Below are 16,688 nucleotides of genomic sequence, written 5' to 3'. Positions count from 1 at the left end.
CATCCCCACTCTTATCCTTGCTAGGAAGGGTGTGATGTCGAAACACTATCACTGTATTTGGAGGAAATATGTTTCCTGGTGCGAGTCCAAGAAAGCTCCAGTGGAGAAGTTTGACCTTGGACGTTTTCTCCATTTTCTACAAAATGGAGTGGATGCGGGCCTTAAATTAGGCTCCATAAAAGTGCAGATTTCTGCTTTGTCAATTTTCTTTCAGAAACAATTGGCCTCACTTCCTGAGGTGCAGACCTTTGTAAAAGGGGTCCTGCACATCCAACCTCCTTTTGTGCCACCTTAATGTGGTTTTGACATTCCTAAAATCACACTGGTTTGAACCTTTAAAGTAAAGTGGAGTTGAAATTCCTCACTTGGAAGGTTGTCATTTTGTTAGCATTGGCATCCGCAAGGCGGGTGTCTGAATTGGCGGCCTTGTCTCACAAGAGCCCTTATTTGATCTTCCATGAAGACAGGGCAGAATTGAGAACTCAGCAACAATTTCTGCCAAAGGTGGTTTCCTCTTTTCATATTAACCAACCTATTGTGGTGCCAGTGGCTACTGGCACTTTGGCTGAGGAAAAGTCTCTGGATGTCGTCAGAGCTTTGAAAATTTACGTTGCCAGAAACGGCTCCAGTTAGAAAAACAGAGTCTCTGTTTGTGCTATATGCTCCCAATAAACTTGGGTATCCTGCTTCCAAGCAGACCATTGCCCGCTGGATATGTCACACGATTCAGCAGGCTCATTCCACGGCAAGTTTGCCGTCACCTAAATCGGTAAAAGCCCATTCCACTAGAAAGGTGGGCTCGTCCTGGGCGGCTGCCCGGGGTATCTCGGCATTACAACTTTGCCGAGCTGCTACTTGGTCGGGGTCAAACACGTTTGCTAAGTTTTACAAGTTTGATACCTTGGCCGATGAAGACCTAAAGTTTGGTCAATCGGTGCTGCAGAGTCATCCGCACTCTCCCGCCCCTTATAGAACTTTGGTATAATCCCATGGTTCTTTTGGTGTCCCCAACATCCTCAAGGACGTAATAGAAAATAAGATTTTACTTACCGATAAAATCTATTTCTCGTAGTCCGTAGTGGATGCTGGGACTCCGTCAGGACCATGGGGATTAGCGGCTCTGCAGGAGACAGGGCACAAAAATAAAGCTTTAGGATCAGGTGGTGTGCACTGGCTCCTCCCCCTATGACCCTCCTCCAAGCCTCAGTTAGGATACTGTGCCCGGATGAGCGTACACAATAAGGAAGGATTTTGAATCCCGGGTAAGACTCATACCAGCCACACCAATCACACCGTACAACTTGTGATCTGAACCCAGTTAACAGCATGATAACAGAGGAGCCTCTGAAAAGACGGCTCACAACAATAATAACCCGATTTTTTTGTAACAATAACTATGTACAAGTATTGCAGACAATCCGCACTTGGGATGGGCGCCCAGCATCCACTACGGACTACGAGAAATAGATTTATCGGTAAGTAAAATCTTATTTTCTCTGACGTCCTAGTGGATGCTGGGACTCCGTCAGGACCATGGGGATTATACCAAAGCTCCCAAACGGGCGGGAGAGTGCGGATGACTCTGCAGCACCGAATGAGAGAACTCCAGGTCCTCTTTAGCCAGGGTATCAAATTTGTAGAATTTTACAAACGTGTTCTCCCCCGACCACGTAGCTGCTCGGCAGAGTTGTAATGCCAAGACCCCTCGGGCAGCCGCCCAGGATGAGCCCACCTTCCTTGTGGAATGGGCCTTGACAGATTTAGGCTGTGGCAGGCCTGCCACAGAATGTGCAAGTTGAATTGTGCTACAAATCCAACGAGCAATCGTCTGCTTAGAAGCAGGAGCACCCAGCTTGTTGGGTGCATACAGTATAAACAGCGAGTCAGATTTTCTGACTCCAGCCGTCCTTGAAATATATATTTTCAATGCCCGGACAACGTCCAGCAACTTGGAATCCTCCAAATCGCTAGTAGCCGCAGGCACCACAATAGGCTGGTTCAGGTGAAACGCTGACACCACCTTAGGCAGAAACTGAGGACGCGTCCGCAGTTCTGCCCTGTCCGAATGGAAAATCAGATATGGGCTTTTATACGATAAAGCCGCCAATTCTGATACTCTCCTGGCTGAAGCCAGGGCCAGTAGCATGGTTACTTTCCACGTAAGATATTTCAAATCCACCGATTTGAGTGGCTCAAACCAATGGGATTTGAGAAAATCCAAAACTACATTAAGGTCCCACGGAGCCACTGGGGGCACAACCGGGGGCTGTATATGTAGTACTCCTTTTACAAAAGTCTGGACTTCAGGAACTGAAGCCAATTCTTTCTGGAAGAAAATCGACAGGGCCGAAATTTGAACCTTAATGGACCCCAATTTGAGGCCCATAGACAATCCTGTTTGCAGGAAATGTAGGAATCGACCCAGTTGAAATTCCTCCGTGGGGGCCTTCCTGGCCTCACACCACGCAACATATTTTCTCCAAATGCGGTGATAATGTTGTGCAGTCACCTCCTTCCTGGCTTTTACCAGTGTAGGAATGACCTCTTCCGGAATGCCTTTTTCCCTTAGAATTCGGCGTTCAACCGCCATGCCGTCAAACGCAGCCGCGGTAAGTCTTGGAATAGACACGGTCCCTGCTGAAGCAGGTCCCGTCTTAGAGGTAGAGGCCACGGATCTTCCGTGAGCATCTCCTGAAGTTCCGGGTACCAAGTTCTTCTTGGCCAATCCGGAGCCACGAGTATCGTTCTTACTCCCCTTTGCCGTATAATTCTCAGTACTTTTGGTATGAGAGGCAGAGGAGGAAACACATACACTGACTGGAACACCCACGGTGTTACCAGAGCGTCCACAGCTATTGCCTGAGGGTCTCTTGACCTGGCGCAATACCTGTCCAGTTTTTTGTTGAGGCGAGACGCCATCATATCCACCTTTGGTTTTTCCCAACGGTTCACAATCATGTGGAAGACTTCTGGATGAAGTCCCCACTCTCCCGGGTGTAGATCGTGTCTGCTGAGGAAGTCTGCTTCCCAGTTGTCCACTCCCGGAATGAACACTGCTGACAGTGCTATCACATGATCTTCCGCCCAGCGAGGAATCCTTGCAGCTTCTGCCATTGCTCTCCTGCTTCTTGTGCCGCCCTGTCTGTTTACGTGGGCGACTGCCGTGATGTTGTCCGACTGGATCAACACCGGCTGACCCTGAAGCAGGGTTTTTGCCAGGCTTAGAGCATTGTAAATCGCTCTTAGCTCCAGTATATTTATGTGAAGAGACATCTCCAGGCTTGACCATACTCCCTGGAAGTTTCTTCCCTGTGTGACCGCTCCCCAGCCTCTCAGACTGGCATCCGTGGTCACCAGGACCCAGTCCTGTATGCCGAATCTGCGGCCCTCTAACAGATGAGCACTCTGCAACCACCACAGAAGAGACACCCTTGTCCGTGGCGATAAGGTTATCCGCTGATGCATCTGCAGATGCGATCCGGACCATTTGTCCAGCAGATCCCACTGAAAAGTTCGTGCGTGGAATCTGCCGAATGGAATCGCTTCGTAAGAAGCCACCATCTTTCCCAGGACTCTTGTGCATTGATGCACAGACACTTTTCCTGGTTTTAGGAGGTTCCTGACAAGTTCGGATAACTCCCTGGCTTTCTCCTCCGGAAGAAACACCTTTTTCTGAACCGTGTCCAGAATCATTCCCAGGAACAGCAGACGTGTCGTCGGGTTCAATTGAGATTTTGGAAAATTCAGAATCCACCCGTGCTGTTGCAGCACTACTTGGGTTAGTGCTACTACGTCTTCCAGCTGTTCTCTGGACCTTGCCCTTATCAGGAGATCGTCCAAGTAAGGGATAATTAATACGCCTTTTCTTCGCAGAAGAAACATCATCTCGGCCATTACCTTGGTAAAGACCCGAGGTGCCGTGGACAATCCAAACGGCAGCGTCTGAACTGATAATGACAGTTTTGCACCACGAACCTGAGGTACCCTTGGTGTGAAGGGCAAATTGGGACATGCAGGTAAGCATCCTTGATGTCCAGGGACACCATAAAGTCCCCTTCTTCCAGATTCGCTATCACTGCTCTGAGTGACTCCATCTTGAACTTGAATTTTTGTATGTACAGGTTCAAAGATTTCAGATTTAGAATAGGTCTTACCGAGCCGTCCGGCTTCGGTACCACAAATAGCGTGGAGTAATACCCCTTTCCCTGTTGTAGGAGGGGTACCTTGACTATCACCTGCTGAGAAAACAGCTTGTGAATGGCTTCCAATACCGTCGCCCTGTCTGAGGGAGACGTTGGCAAAGCAGACTTTAGGAACCGGCGAGGGGGAGACTTCTCGAATTCCAACCTGTAACCCCGAGATACTACCTGCAGGATCCAGGGGTCCACCTGTGAGCAAGCCCACTGCGCGCTGAAATTCTTGAGTCGACCCCCCACCGCTCCTGAGTCCGCTTGTAAAGCCCCAGCGTCATGCTGAGGGCTTTGCAGAACCCGGGGAGGGCTTCTGTTCCTGGGAAGGAGCTGCTTGCTGCCCTCTCTTACCCTTTCCTCTGCCTCGGGGCAGATATGACTGTCCTTTTGCCCGCTTGTTCTTATAGGACCGAAAGGACTGCGGCTGAAAAGACGGTGTCTTTTTCTGTTGGGAGGGGGTCTGAGGTAAAAAGGTGGATTTCCCGGCAGTTGCCGTGGCCACCAGATCCGATAGACCCACGCCAAATAATTCCTCCCCTTTATACGGCAATACTTCCATATGCCGTTTGGAATCCGCATCACCTGACCACTGTCGCGTCCATAAACTTCTTCTGGCAGATATGGACATCGCACTTACTCTCGATGCCAGAGTGCAAATATCCCTCTGAGCATCTCGCATATAAAGAAAAGCATCCTTTAATTGCTCTAAAGTCAATAAAATACTGTCCCTATCCAGGGTATCAATATTTTCAGTCAGGGAATCCGACCAGACCACCCCAGCACTGCACATCCAGGCTGAGGCGATGGCTGGTCGCAGTATAACACCAGTATGTGTGTATATACTTTTTAGGGTAGTTTCCAGCCTCCTATCAGCTGGATCCTTGAGGGCGGCCGTATCAGGAGACGGTAACGCCACTTGTTTTGATAAGCGTGTGAGCGCCTTATCCACCCTAGGGGGTGTTTCCCAGCGCGCCCTAACCTCTGGCGGGAAAGGGTATAATGCCAATAACTTTTTTGAAATTAGCACTTTTCTATCTGGGTTAACCCACGCTTCATCACATACATCATTCAATTCCTCTGATTCAGGAAAAACTACAGGTAGTTTTTTCACACCCCACATAATACCCCTTTTTGTGGTACTTGCAGTATCAGAGATATGTAAAGCCTCCTTCATTGCCGTGATCATATAACGTGTGGCCCTACTGGAAAATACGTTTGTTTCTTCACCGTCGACACTAGATTCAGTGTCCGTGTCTGGGTCTGTGTCGACCGACTGAGGTAAAGGGCGTTTTACAGCCCCTGACGGTGTCTGAGACGCCTGGGCAGGTACTAACTGGTTTGCCGGCCGTCTCATGTCGTCAACTGATTTTTGTAATGTGCTGACATTATCACGTAATTCCATAAACAAAGCCATCCATTCCGGTGTCGACTCCCTGGGGGGCGACATCACCATTACCGGCAATTGCTCTGCCTCCACACCAACATCGTCCTCATACATGTCGACACACACGTACCGACACACAGCAGACACACAGGGAATGCTCTATTGAAGACAGGACCCCACTAGCCCTTTGGGGAGACAGAGGGAGAGTTTGCCAGCACACACCCAAGCGCTATAATATATATGGGAACAACCCTATATAAGTGTTGTATCCTTATAGCAGCTTAAATATAGTAGTATCGCCAAAAAAAGTGCCCCCCCTCTCTGTTTTACCCTGTTTCTGTAGTGCAGTGCAGGGGAGAGTCCTGGGAGCCTTCCTCACAGCGGAGCTGAGCAGGAAAATGGCGCTGTGTGCTGAGGAGAATAAGCCCCGCCCCCTATTTCGGCAGGCTCTTCTCCCAGAGTTTGTGAGATCTGGCAGGGGTTAAATACATCCATATAGCCTCAAGGGCTATATGTGATGTATTTTTAGCCATAAGAAAGGTATTATACATTGCTGCCCAGGGCCCCCCCCCCAGCGCCCTGCACCCTCAGTGACCGCTGGTGTGAAGTGTGCTGACAACAATGGCGCACAGCTGCAGTGCTGTGCGCTACCTCATGAAGACTGAAAAGTCTTCTGCCGCCTGTTTCTGGACCTCTTCAATCTTCGGCATCTGCAAGGGGGGTCGGCGGCGCGGCTCCGGGACCGGACTCCATGGCTGGGCCTGTGTTCGATCCCTCTGGAGCTAATGGTGTCCAGTAGCCTAAGAAGCCAATCCATCCTGCACGCAGGTGAGTTCACTTCTTCTCCCCTAAGTCCCTCGTTGCAGTGAGCCTGTTGCCAGCAGGACTCACTGAAAATAAAAAACCTAAAAACTTTTTCTAAGCAGCTCTTTAGGAGAGCCACCTAGATTGCACCCTGCTCGGACGGGCACAAAAACCTAACTGAGGCTTGGAGGAGGGTCATAGGGGGAGGAGCCAGTGCACACCACCTGATCCTAAAGCTTTATTTTTGTGCCCTGTCTCCTGCGGAGCCGCTAATCCCCATGGTCCTGACGGAGTCCCAGCATCCACTAGGACGTCAGAGAAAACAGGATTTTAATACCTACCGGTAAATCCTTTTCTATAAGTCCGTAGAGGATGTTGGGCGCCCGTCCCAGTGCGTACTGTATCTGCAGTTTAGTTCTGGTTACACACAGGTTGTGTTTTGGTTTCTTCAGCTTGTTGCTGAATTTTGTTCATGTCCGTTGGCATGTGTTCAGTTGAATGCCATGTTATTCGGCATGTTTGTGGCGTGAGCTGGTATGATGCTCACCTTGTTGTTCATTCCTTTCCTCAAAATGTCCATCTCTCCGGGCACAGTTCCAAACTGAGTCTGGGGAGGGATATAGAGGAGGAGCCAGGTCACGCCCCCTTTGAAAGTCTTAAAGTGCCCATGACTCCTGCGGATCCGTCTATATCCCATGGTTCTTTTGGTGTCCCCAACTTCCTCTACGGACTTATAGAAAAAGATTTACCGGTAGGTATTAAAATCCGTTTTTTTTGCCGCGCGCCTTCAGCGCGCACTATGTTTCGCCTTCGGCTGTGTGGGGGAGGTGCCGCCAAAGGAAACTTTCGCTCTGAGTGCCACAAGGTCTTGAACTGGCCCAGGTGGCCACGCCCCCAATTCAGTACAGGGGAGGGGGGGGCGCCAAAATATACCTTGCTCCAGGCACCATGACACCTTGCTACACCTCTGCTGCTCCTCACCTGGCTCATGGAACTCAGACCCGGGAATTTGCTGGCGTGCTAGACCCGGCAATTTCCCGGATCTGATGTCTGAAAGGGGTGTAAAGGACCATCTACTAGTTCAGCATAACCATTTCTATCAATACTATACTACCAATTCTATCAGGACACTACTAAACCAGCGGGGACTGACGCAGGGCAAGTACTCCTCCAGCAGCCGTAACGTTTCTCTCGTCCAATTGCACAGTGCATTCCCAGCACCGTGTGTGCGATACAGTTCAGGCTAATCCGGAGAACGTCACGCAGCTGTGGGAAGATTTCCGTTGGTTCCTGAAGCTGTAAATGTGGAAACTGCGGAGAAGTCTCATACAAGCGGCAGGACACCATTCTGATGGACAGTGTACCCCTGAAGGGTGGCAGTGCCAGCATGGTGCAGAAGTGTCACGCGGGAGAACTCCTCTCTGCAGCCGCACAATGCTTCAGACAGTGACCACTTTAAGACGTGTGAACCCACGGCAATGCGCCTGTCTGTGCCTGGTGCGATTGGTGAGTACTGGAGGGGCATGTTCCAGCAATTGCCTGGGAACGCTGTACTATACGCAGGTGGTCAAGGAGAGGTGCTAATAGATAATGACAGATGCTAGCACTAGTGACCCACCTGTGATTGGCTGTTTGTAAGCACTCATCCGAGAGTGACTGGCGCTCTCTTCACCGCTCATGCGTAGATGAGTCTTCGGAGCGTGTTTAAGTAAACGGTTTATTTAAGTACGAGAGACGGGGACTTGCTCCTGCTCTTACAGAGGTTCCGTAGTTTAATGTCTTTGTTGCTCGGAAAATAAACGTGAGAGGTAAGTGTCTGTTGTGCGCCTGGTGCAAACCTGATGTATATGCTGCGCTTACTGACCAGAACGTATATATGGGGGGTCATTCAGAGTTCTTCACTCGCTAGCAGTTTTTAGCAGCCATGCAAACGCTATGCCGCCGCCCACTGGGAGTGTATGTTAGCTTAGCAGAAGTGCAAACGAAAGGATCGCAGAGCGGCGGCAATTTTTTTTTTTGTGCAGTTTTAGAGTAGCTCAAAACCTACTCAGCGCTTGCAATCACTTCAGTTCCGGATTTGACGTCACAAACACGCCCTGCGTTTGCCCAGCCACGCCTGCGTTTTTCCTGGCATGCCTGCGTTTTATCGAACACTCCCAGAAAACGGCCAGTTGACACCCAGAAACGCCCACTTCATGTCAATCACTCTGCGGCCAGCAGTGCGACTGAAAAGCTTCGCTAGACCCTGTGTGAAACTACATCGGTCATTGTAATAGTACTTTGCGCATGCGCATTGCGCTTCATGCGCAGAAGTGCCGGATTTTTTGCTTCATCGCTGCACAACGAACGAAAGCAGCTAGAGATCAATTCGGAATGACCCCCATAGAGCATTGCATATGGGCGGACATATGTTAATTTTTATAAATACAGTAAGTAGAATGGTCCCAGGGGGAATGAGGTACAAGGGGCACAAGATGACCCCCACCCCCTCCTGCACAGCACCTACCTGCACCGCGTAATTGTAGAACTGCTCGGAAAGTTCGCCCAGCGCCTCCTTGAACTCCGTTTTCCCGCTGAGCTGCTCCAGGCGATCCAGCTGCTCCACATCCGCGATGGGATAAGGTCGCTCCTTCAGGATATCCAGAATTTGGAATCGGCACAGGCCGGTCACCAGCAGGGTGTAATGGGGTTTTGGCCAGTTACTCCCGACAACCTGCACGGCAAGAGCTGCCGTCCCAATCCTACAAAGAGAGAGATCCGTTAGTACATACACACGGGTATATTTCAGTAACATTTCCCTAGGTACCCAACTGCGTGTTGCACTCAGTAATAGCTGTTTATCATATCTGACAGCATTATACAAGCAGAAAAGATCATGTTATCAAGCCAGGCAGCGATAGTATCATTCAATGGGGGTAATTCCAAGTTGATCGCAGCAGGAAATTTTTTAGCAGTTGGGCAAAACCATGTGCACTGCAGGGGGGGCAGATATAACATGTGCAGAGAGAGTTAGATTTGGGTGTGGTGTGTTCATTCTGCAATCTAATTTACAGTGTAAAAATAAAGCAACCAGTATTTACCCTGCACAGAAACAAACTAACCCACCCAAATCTAACTCTCTCTGCACGTTATATCTGCCTCCCCTACAGTGCACATGGTTTTGCCCAACTGCTAAAAAATTTCCTGCTGCGATCAACTTGGAATTACCCCCAATATTCATTTTCACCTATTGCACAATAAATGTGTTAATCTGCTTTCTCTACTGGTGACAAGCAGACTGGCTGCGCAGAGGACAAGCAGGGAAGGGGCGTTTGATAAAAGCTGGGCGTCTGTCCACGCATCAGCGTCATCTGCCCAACACTGGCCCCAGCGCAGCAATATGTACAAGAGTGATGAGCAAGGGAAGTCGCTTGCATGCTGTGCCAGCGTCGCTGTACCCGTCTCAGCCTGGTAAGCGGAATACGGAATTGTTTTGGCGTTTTCAGCCAATATTCAATTCGGTCGAGAATAGATTGGCAATGGAACGTTAAAGCGGATGTTTCTTTTCCTAGGCGGTGACTGCCCACTACACTGACCACGGCACAGCTGCAAGAGGGAAACGCGTGGCTGGTATATGGCGGCACATTCGCTAATCTAGTATATCCTCCCCATGATGGGAGAAAAATAGCTTGGAGAGAGATAAAGTACCGCCAATAAGCTCCTAACTAGCATGTTACAGTCTGTGTTTGAGATATGACAGGAGCTGTATGGTTGGTACTTTATCTCTCTCTAAGCTGTGATAAATCTGTCTCTCCGTGTTCCATCTTTCTTCAGAGACGGCTTCACTTCTGAACCCCTTGTGACCAATGAGCTATTTATAAAGGTCTATTCTGGAGATTCTGTACCCTGTCATTTACTAAATGTTTTGTAAATATATTGGGGGTCATTCCGAGTTGTTCGCTCGCAAGCTGCTTTTAGCAGCATTGCACACGCTAAGCCGCCGCCTACTGGGAGTGAATCTTAGCTTATCAAAATTGCGAACGAAAGATTAGCAGAATTGCGAATAGACATTTCTTAGCAGTTTCTGAGTAGCTCCAGACTTACTCGGCATCTGCGATCAGTTCAGTCAGTTTCGTTCCTGGTTTGACGTCACAAACACACCCAGCGTTCGCCCAGACACTCCTCCGTTTCTCCAGCCACTCCCGCGTTTTTCCCAGAAACGGTAGCGTTTTTTCGCACACACCCATAAAACGGCCAGTTTCCGCCCAGAAACACCCACTTCCTGTCAATCACATTACGATCACCAGAACAAAGAAAAAACCTTGTAATGCCGTGAGTAAAATACCAAACTTCTTAGTAAATTTACTTGGCGCAGTCGCACTGCGGACATTGCGCATGCGCATTAGCGACTAATCGCTCCGTTGCGAGAAAAAAATAACGAGCGAACAACTCGGAATGACCCCCATTGTTCTAATAGAATTTCTGCTAAACTTTCTTTTTGGCGATTTCTAGCACTAAATACAAGTCCTAGGGTGCCTGTGGGCTACAATGTCACACGGAAGACTGTCAGGTCTACATTTGCGGCTAATCGGGTGTAAATGGGTGACAATCGTGTGTAAAATAAATGTTCCGTGGGTGTGTAGGCGGAATGGTGAACGTTCGCAGAGATCCTTCCAATTTCAAAATTATATATATATATATATATATATATATATATATATATATATATATATATATATACTGTTCCACCCATTCTTCGCACGCGAGTTTCTGATTTTCACGGTTGTAAATATAAATGTTAAAAATTTGGTCAATCTATTGAGATGTAAATTTGAGACGTCTTAATGTAAGTAGATATGAATCCATGGTTCTTGGCGTTACCCGAGGCGCACCCAGGGCAGATACGGTAAAAGTGACAGGACCATTTTTGTAGTTTATTAAATTCTACCCACTGAAGGTGCAATACAAATTTTGATCCGATTGTCTTTTTGGACGTTATCATTCCTGCAACGCAAGCTACGCATCGGTAATGACGTCATGTCAACCCCCGTTTCATCCACTTAAGGGAGCTTTATTAAAATTCTAATTACGTAGTTTTCCTATTTCCCACCTGCAGAATACCTATGTGACATCTCATCTTCCCAACATATCGGTAAGTAAGAGAATTAGTGATGAGTCAGTCAGTCAGTGAGTGAGGACTTTCGTGTATGTATGTATGTATGTATGTATGTATATATATATATATATATATATATATATATATATACACACACACACACACACACACACACACATATACATATACACATACATGCATACACTGTAGATAGCACATATCACTTTCACAGTTTTGCTGCTAGTGTCCCTTTAAAATGATAACACGACCTATAGCCCGACTTCTACGATGAGGGTAAGGGACATTCAGCCAGTAACCTCTATACCTATTAAGTACAGGTGTAAGGGTGAAAGTAACAATCCAAAGGCTGATTCAGATACGAATAACAAGACACGACTTCATAGTGTGTGTGCATGTATGTGGGCGAAGGTCCATTTATATTAGTTATTATGGATGGTGGAGGTAATGAAGTATTGGGAAATAAAATCACCTGCGGAAGGTGTGTTCAACTAATGCAGCGGATTGTGTGTCTGCGCGCAGAAACCTGCGTCGCCTATTGATTTCACACCAGCTGCAGCAACCATGCTAGGTGCAGGAGTTCCGTCAGACTCCAGGTTCCCTTCCCAATACGCACCACTCAGAATCACATGGAGCTTTAGATACACGCCCACAAGTCAGGTCATGTGCAATCACATTGCCACCGCCCAGCTCACGCCCCAAAACGCCCTATTTCACAGAAAGACTGACCCGGCCAAATTGACTACTACTTGGAATAGGACGGACATAAGCAAAGGAGCTTACATTCGCATCTGCGCGGTATACAGAACCTCGCCATTCTGCATCTCAGATCCAGCCCACACACTGCAGACATGTTGGGCGAAAATAACTTCTTTATTAAGGAATAGAACCTGCAGCCTGAACACAGTGGGGTTTACGGACATGGGGGGTAATTCTGAGTTGATCACAGCAGCAAGTTTGTTAGCAGTTGGGCAAAACCATGTGCACTGCAGGTGTGGCAGATGTAACATGTGCAGAGAGATTTGGGTGGGTTATTTTGTTTCTGTGTAGGGTAAATACTGGCTGCTTTATTTTTGCACTGCAATTTAGATTTCAGTTTGAACACACCCCACCCAAATCTAACTCTCTCTGCACATGTTACATCTGCCCCCCCTGCAGTGCACATGGTTTTGCCCAACTGCTAACAAACTTGCTGCTGCGATCAACTCAGAATTACCCCATGGGGGGGTGATTCCGAGTTGTTCGCTCGCTAGCTGCTTTTAGCAGCATTGCACACGCTAAGCCGCCGCCCTCTGGGAGTGTATCTTAGCAGAATTGCGAACGAAAGATTAGCAGAATTGCGAATAGAAATTTCTTAGCAGTTTCTGAGTAGCTCCAGACTTACTCAGCCATTGTGATCAGTTCAGTCCTTTTCGTTCCTGGTTTGACGTCACAAACACACCCAGCGTTTGCCCAGACACTCCCCCGTTTCTCCAGCCACTCCTGCGTTTTGCAACAAGAACGCCTGCGTTTTTCCGCACACTCCCATAAAACGGCCAGTTTCCGCCCAGAAACACCCACTTCCTGTCAATCACACTACGATCACCAGAACGATGAAAAAGCTTCGGTATGCCGTGAGTAAAATACCTAACTTTTGTGTAAAATAACTAAGCGCATGCGCTCTGTGAACCTTGCGCATGCGTAGTCAGTGACTAATCGCAGTATAGCGAAAATCGGCAACGAGCGAACAACTCGGAATGACCCCTAGATGCTAGAATCAAGATGAAGGACCTCTGACGTCCAGGGGAGGAGCCACGACACCAGGGGGAGGAGCTAGGCCAGCGAGATAGTTCTTCAACTATCAACGCCACCAATTACTTCCTTTAATAACCCAGTGGCGAGTGAAGCAAGCTCGCAAGGGTACATTTTGGGTACCCTGTTCGGGCATGGCTCCTCCCCTGGTGACATCAGAGGTCCCTTACCCAACTTGGTTTTAGACCTAACCGTGTACAATTATTCATGTGCCAGGTCAGCGATGGACACTCCTGATATGCGCATCTGCCACCAGTGAGTGCTATCGCTGCTGGGCCTGGGACCACCCCCCGGCTCTATCACTACTGGGCCAGGGACTACCCCCGGCTCTATCGCTGCTGGGCCTGGGACCACCCCCCGGCTCTATCGCTACTGGGCCAGGGACCACCCCCCGGCTCTATCACTACTGGGCCAGGGACCACCCCCCGGCTCTATCACTACTGGGCCAGGGACCACCCCCGGCTCTATCGCTGCTGGGCCAGGGACCCCCCCCCCATCTCTATCACTGCTGGGCCAGGGACCACCCCCCGGCTCTATCGCTACTGGGCCAGGGACCACCCCCCGGCTCTATCGCTACTGGGCCAGGGACCACCCCCCGGCTCTATCACTACTGGGCCAGGGACCACCCCCCGGCTCTATCACTACTGGGCCAGGGACCACCCCCGGCTCTATCGCTGCTGGGCCAGGGACCCCCCCCCCCCCATCTCTATCACTGCTGGGCCAGGGACCACCCCCCGGCTCTATCGCTACTGGGCCAGGGACCACCCCCCGGCTCTATCGCGGCTGGGCCAGGGACCACCCCCCGGCTCTATCGCGGCTGGGCCAGGGACCACCCCCCGGCTCTATCGCTACTGGGCCAGGGACCACCCCCCGGCTCTATCACTACTGGGCCAGGGACCACCCCCCGGCTCTATCACTACTGGGCCAGGGACCACCCCCGGCTCTATCGCTGCTGGGCCAGGGACCCCCCCCCCCCCATCTCTATCACTGCTGGGCCAGGGACCACCCCCCGGCTCTATCGCTACTGGGCCAGGGACCACCCCCCGGCTCTATCGCGGCTGGGCCAGGGACCACCCCCCGGCTCTATCGCGGCTGGGCCAGGGACCCCCCCCCCCCAGCTCTATCGCTGCTGGGCCTGGGACCACCCCCGGCTCTATCGCTACTGGGCCAGGGACCACCCTCGGATCTATCGCTGCTGGGCCAGGGACCACCCCCCCGGCTCTATCGCGGCTGGGCCTGGGGCCTGGGACCCCCCCCGGCTCTATTGCGGCTGGGCCTGGGACCACTCCCAACTCTATCGCTGCTGGGATTGGTCATGTCACAGCCAAGTGTCAGTACAGCATCACGGGTGGATGTGTATTTGCTAATACAAATGGGGAACGCATGGTCTCTGGTATGAGTACTAGACATGGGATTTTGCTGATGGTACTGGGCTGTAGCCAGTGTTCCCCTACTGGCCAAACACTGACTAGGGATTGTTATACCATAACCCTCAGAGTATCATGCACCAAGCATGGGACTAGCACCGGGGGGACAGGTGTCAGCAGGGGGGACAGGTGTCAGCAGGGGGGACAGCACCGGGGGGACAGGTGTCAGCAGGGGGGACAGCACCGGGGGGACAGGTGTCAGCAGGGGGACAGCACCGGGGGGACAGGTGTCAGCAGGGGGACAGCACCGGGGGGGGACAGGTGTCAGCAGGGGGACAGCACCGGGGGGGACAGGTGTCAGCAGGGGGACAGCACCGGGGGGGGACAGGTGTCAGCAGGGGGACAGCACCGGGGGGGGACAGGTGTCAGCAGGGGGACAGCACCGGGGGGGGACAGGTGTCAGCAGGGGGACAGCACCGGGGGGGGACAGGTGTCAGCAGGGGGATAGCACCGGGGGGACAGGTGTCAGCAGGGGGACAGCACCGGGGGGACAGGTGTCAGCAGGGGGATAGCACCGGGGGGACAGGTGTCAGCAGGGGGATAGCACCAGGGACAGGTGTCAGCAGGGGGATAGCATCAGGGACAGGTGTCAGCAGGGGGACAGCACCGGGGGGGACAGGTGTCAGCAGGGGGACAGCACCGGGGGGGACAGGTGTCAGCAGGGGGACAGCACCGGGGGGGACAGGTGTCAGCAGGGGGACAGCACCGGGGGGGACAGGTGTCAGCAGGGGGACAGCACCGGGGGGGACAGGTGTCAGCAGGGGGACAGCACCGGGGGGGACAGGTGTCAGCAGGGGGACAGCACCGGGGGGGACAGGTGTCAGCAGGGGGACAGCACCGGGGGGACAGGTGTCAGCAGGGGGACAGCACCGGGGGGACAGGTGTCAGCAGGGGGATAGCACCGGGGGGACAGGTGTCAGCAGGGGGATAGCACCAGGGACAGGTGTCAGCAGGGGGATAGCACCAGGGACAGGTGTCAGCAGGGGGATAGCACCAGGGACAGGTGTCAGCAGGGGCATAGCGGGGGGCAGCACCAGGGACAGGTATTAGCAGGGGCATAGCAGGGGGGGCAGCACCAGGGACAGGTATTAGTAGGGGCATAGCAGGGGGGCAGCACCAGGGACAGGTATTAGCAGGGGCATAGCAGGGGGGGCAGCAACAGGGACAGGTATTACCAGGGGCATAGCAGGGGGGCAGCACCAGGGACAGGTCCCTGCACCAGGGAAGGTCTCAGCAGGCAGGGTCACACCTGTGCATGGTGGGCATCTCCTCGCTGTCAGAGGCCGGGTCCCTGGTGTTGGGGATGACCCCGATGATGGTGCTCTTCAGAGTGGTTCCCCGCAGCAGGCGGCTCCGCACCAGCTCCATGTTCCCGGGGGTGTCCACACTGCACCGTATGCTGGAACCGGGTAGCAGCACCCCGTCCTGTGTGAGCAACAGGGGCAGGCGGCGGGGGATCTGGATGGAGCCGCTGGAGGCCATGCTCGGTGGCCGGACACGGGAAAGACCGTCCCGGGGTGATGAACGGATGAACAGAGCCGGTACAAAGTGCAACTACCGGAGCAGCCGGAGTACGGGGCGCAGCGAGCAGCAAAACACCCAGGCACCGGCGTAACGCGAATCTGTCAATGTGTGTGCTCTGTGCTGCCACCTGGTGCCGGCAAGCGGGAATCACCTCACAACACAGGAAGCGCATACACACACTGCTGCATACAACGAGGCTGGTATACACTGATATATTTATACTAGGTGATTCATCGTGCCCTACGGGCGCTCTTCACACCGTCGCAAGTGGCTACGCTCCCTTAACCCCTGCACGCCTTTCTGCCGTTCAATATTTGTATTATATGGAGTATTACCAGCATTGATAGCTTTGTTAGTGGTTAAATATTGCACGACAAAAGGGTATCCGATGGTGAAGGGGGCGTAGCCCCTTGCGACGGCGTGAACAGCGCCTGCAGGGCACGATGTACAGAATG

At 51.7% G+C, this 16,688-nt stretch overlaps 1 protein-coding gene across 1 annotated transcript in view; it reads right to left on the bottom strand.

Moving 5' to 3' along the window:
- The window catches only part of LONP2 (lon peptidase 2, peroxisomal), a 167,940-nt gene extending 151,532 nt beyond the window's left edge, over positions 1–16,408 (bottom strand). Inside the window, exons 1-2 of the mRNA XM_063945578.1 lie at positions 15,959–16,408; positions 8,885–9,119 (exon numbers count right to left, since the gene is read on the bottom strand). Coding sequence (XP_063801648.1) covers positions 8,885–9,119; positions 15,959–16,191 — 468 coding nt within the window. The 5' untranslated portion in view covers positions 16,192–16,408. The remainder of the gene's footprint in view (positions 1–8,884; positions 9,120–15,958) is intronic.
- Between the last annotated feature and the right edge of the window lie 280 nt (positions 16,409–16,688).

Source organism: Pseudophryne corroboree, chromosome 11 (genome assembly GCF_028390025.1).
Source record: "Pseudophryne corroboree isolate aPseCor3 chromosome 11, aPseCor3.hap2, whole genome shotgun sequence".
Lineage (NCBI taxonomy): Eukaryota > Metazoa > Chordata > Amphibia > Anura > Myobatrachidae > Pseudophryne > Pseudophryne corroboree.
Note: the sequence above shows the minus strand (reverse complement) of the source record. Positions and strands in the feature narration are given on the sequence as shown.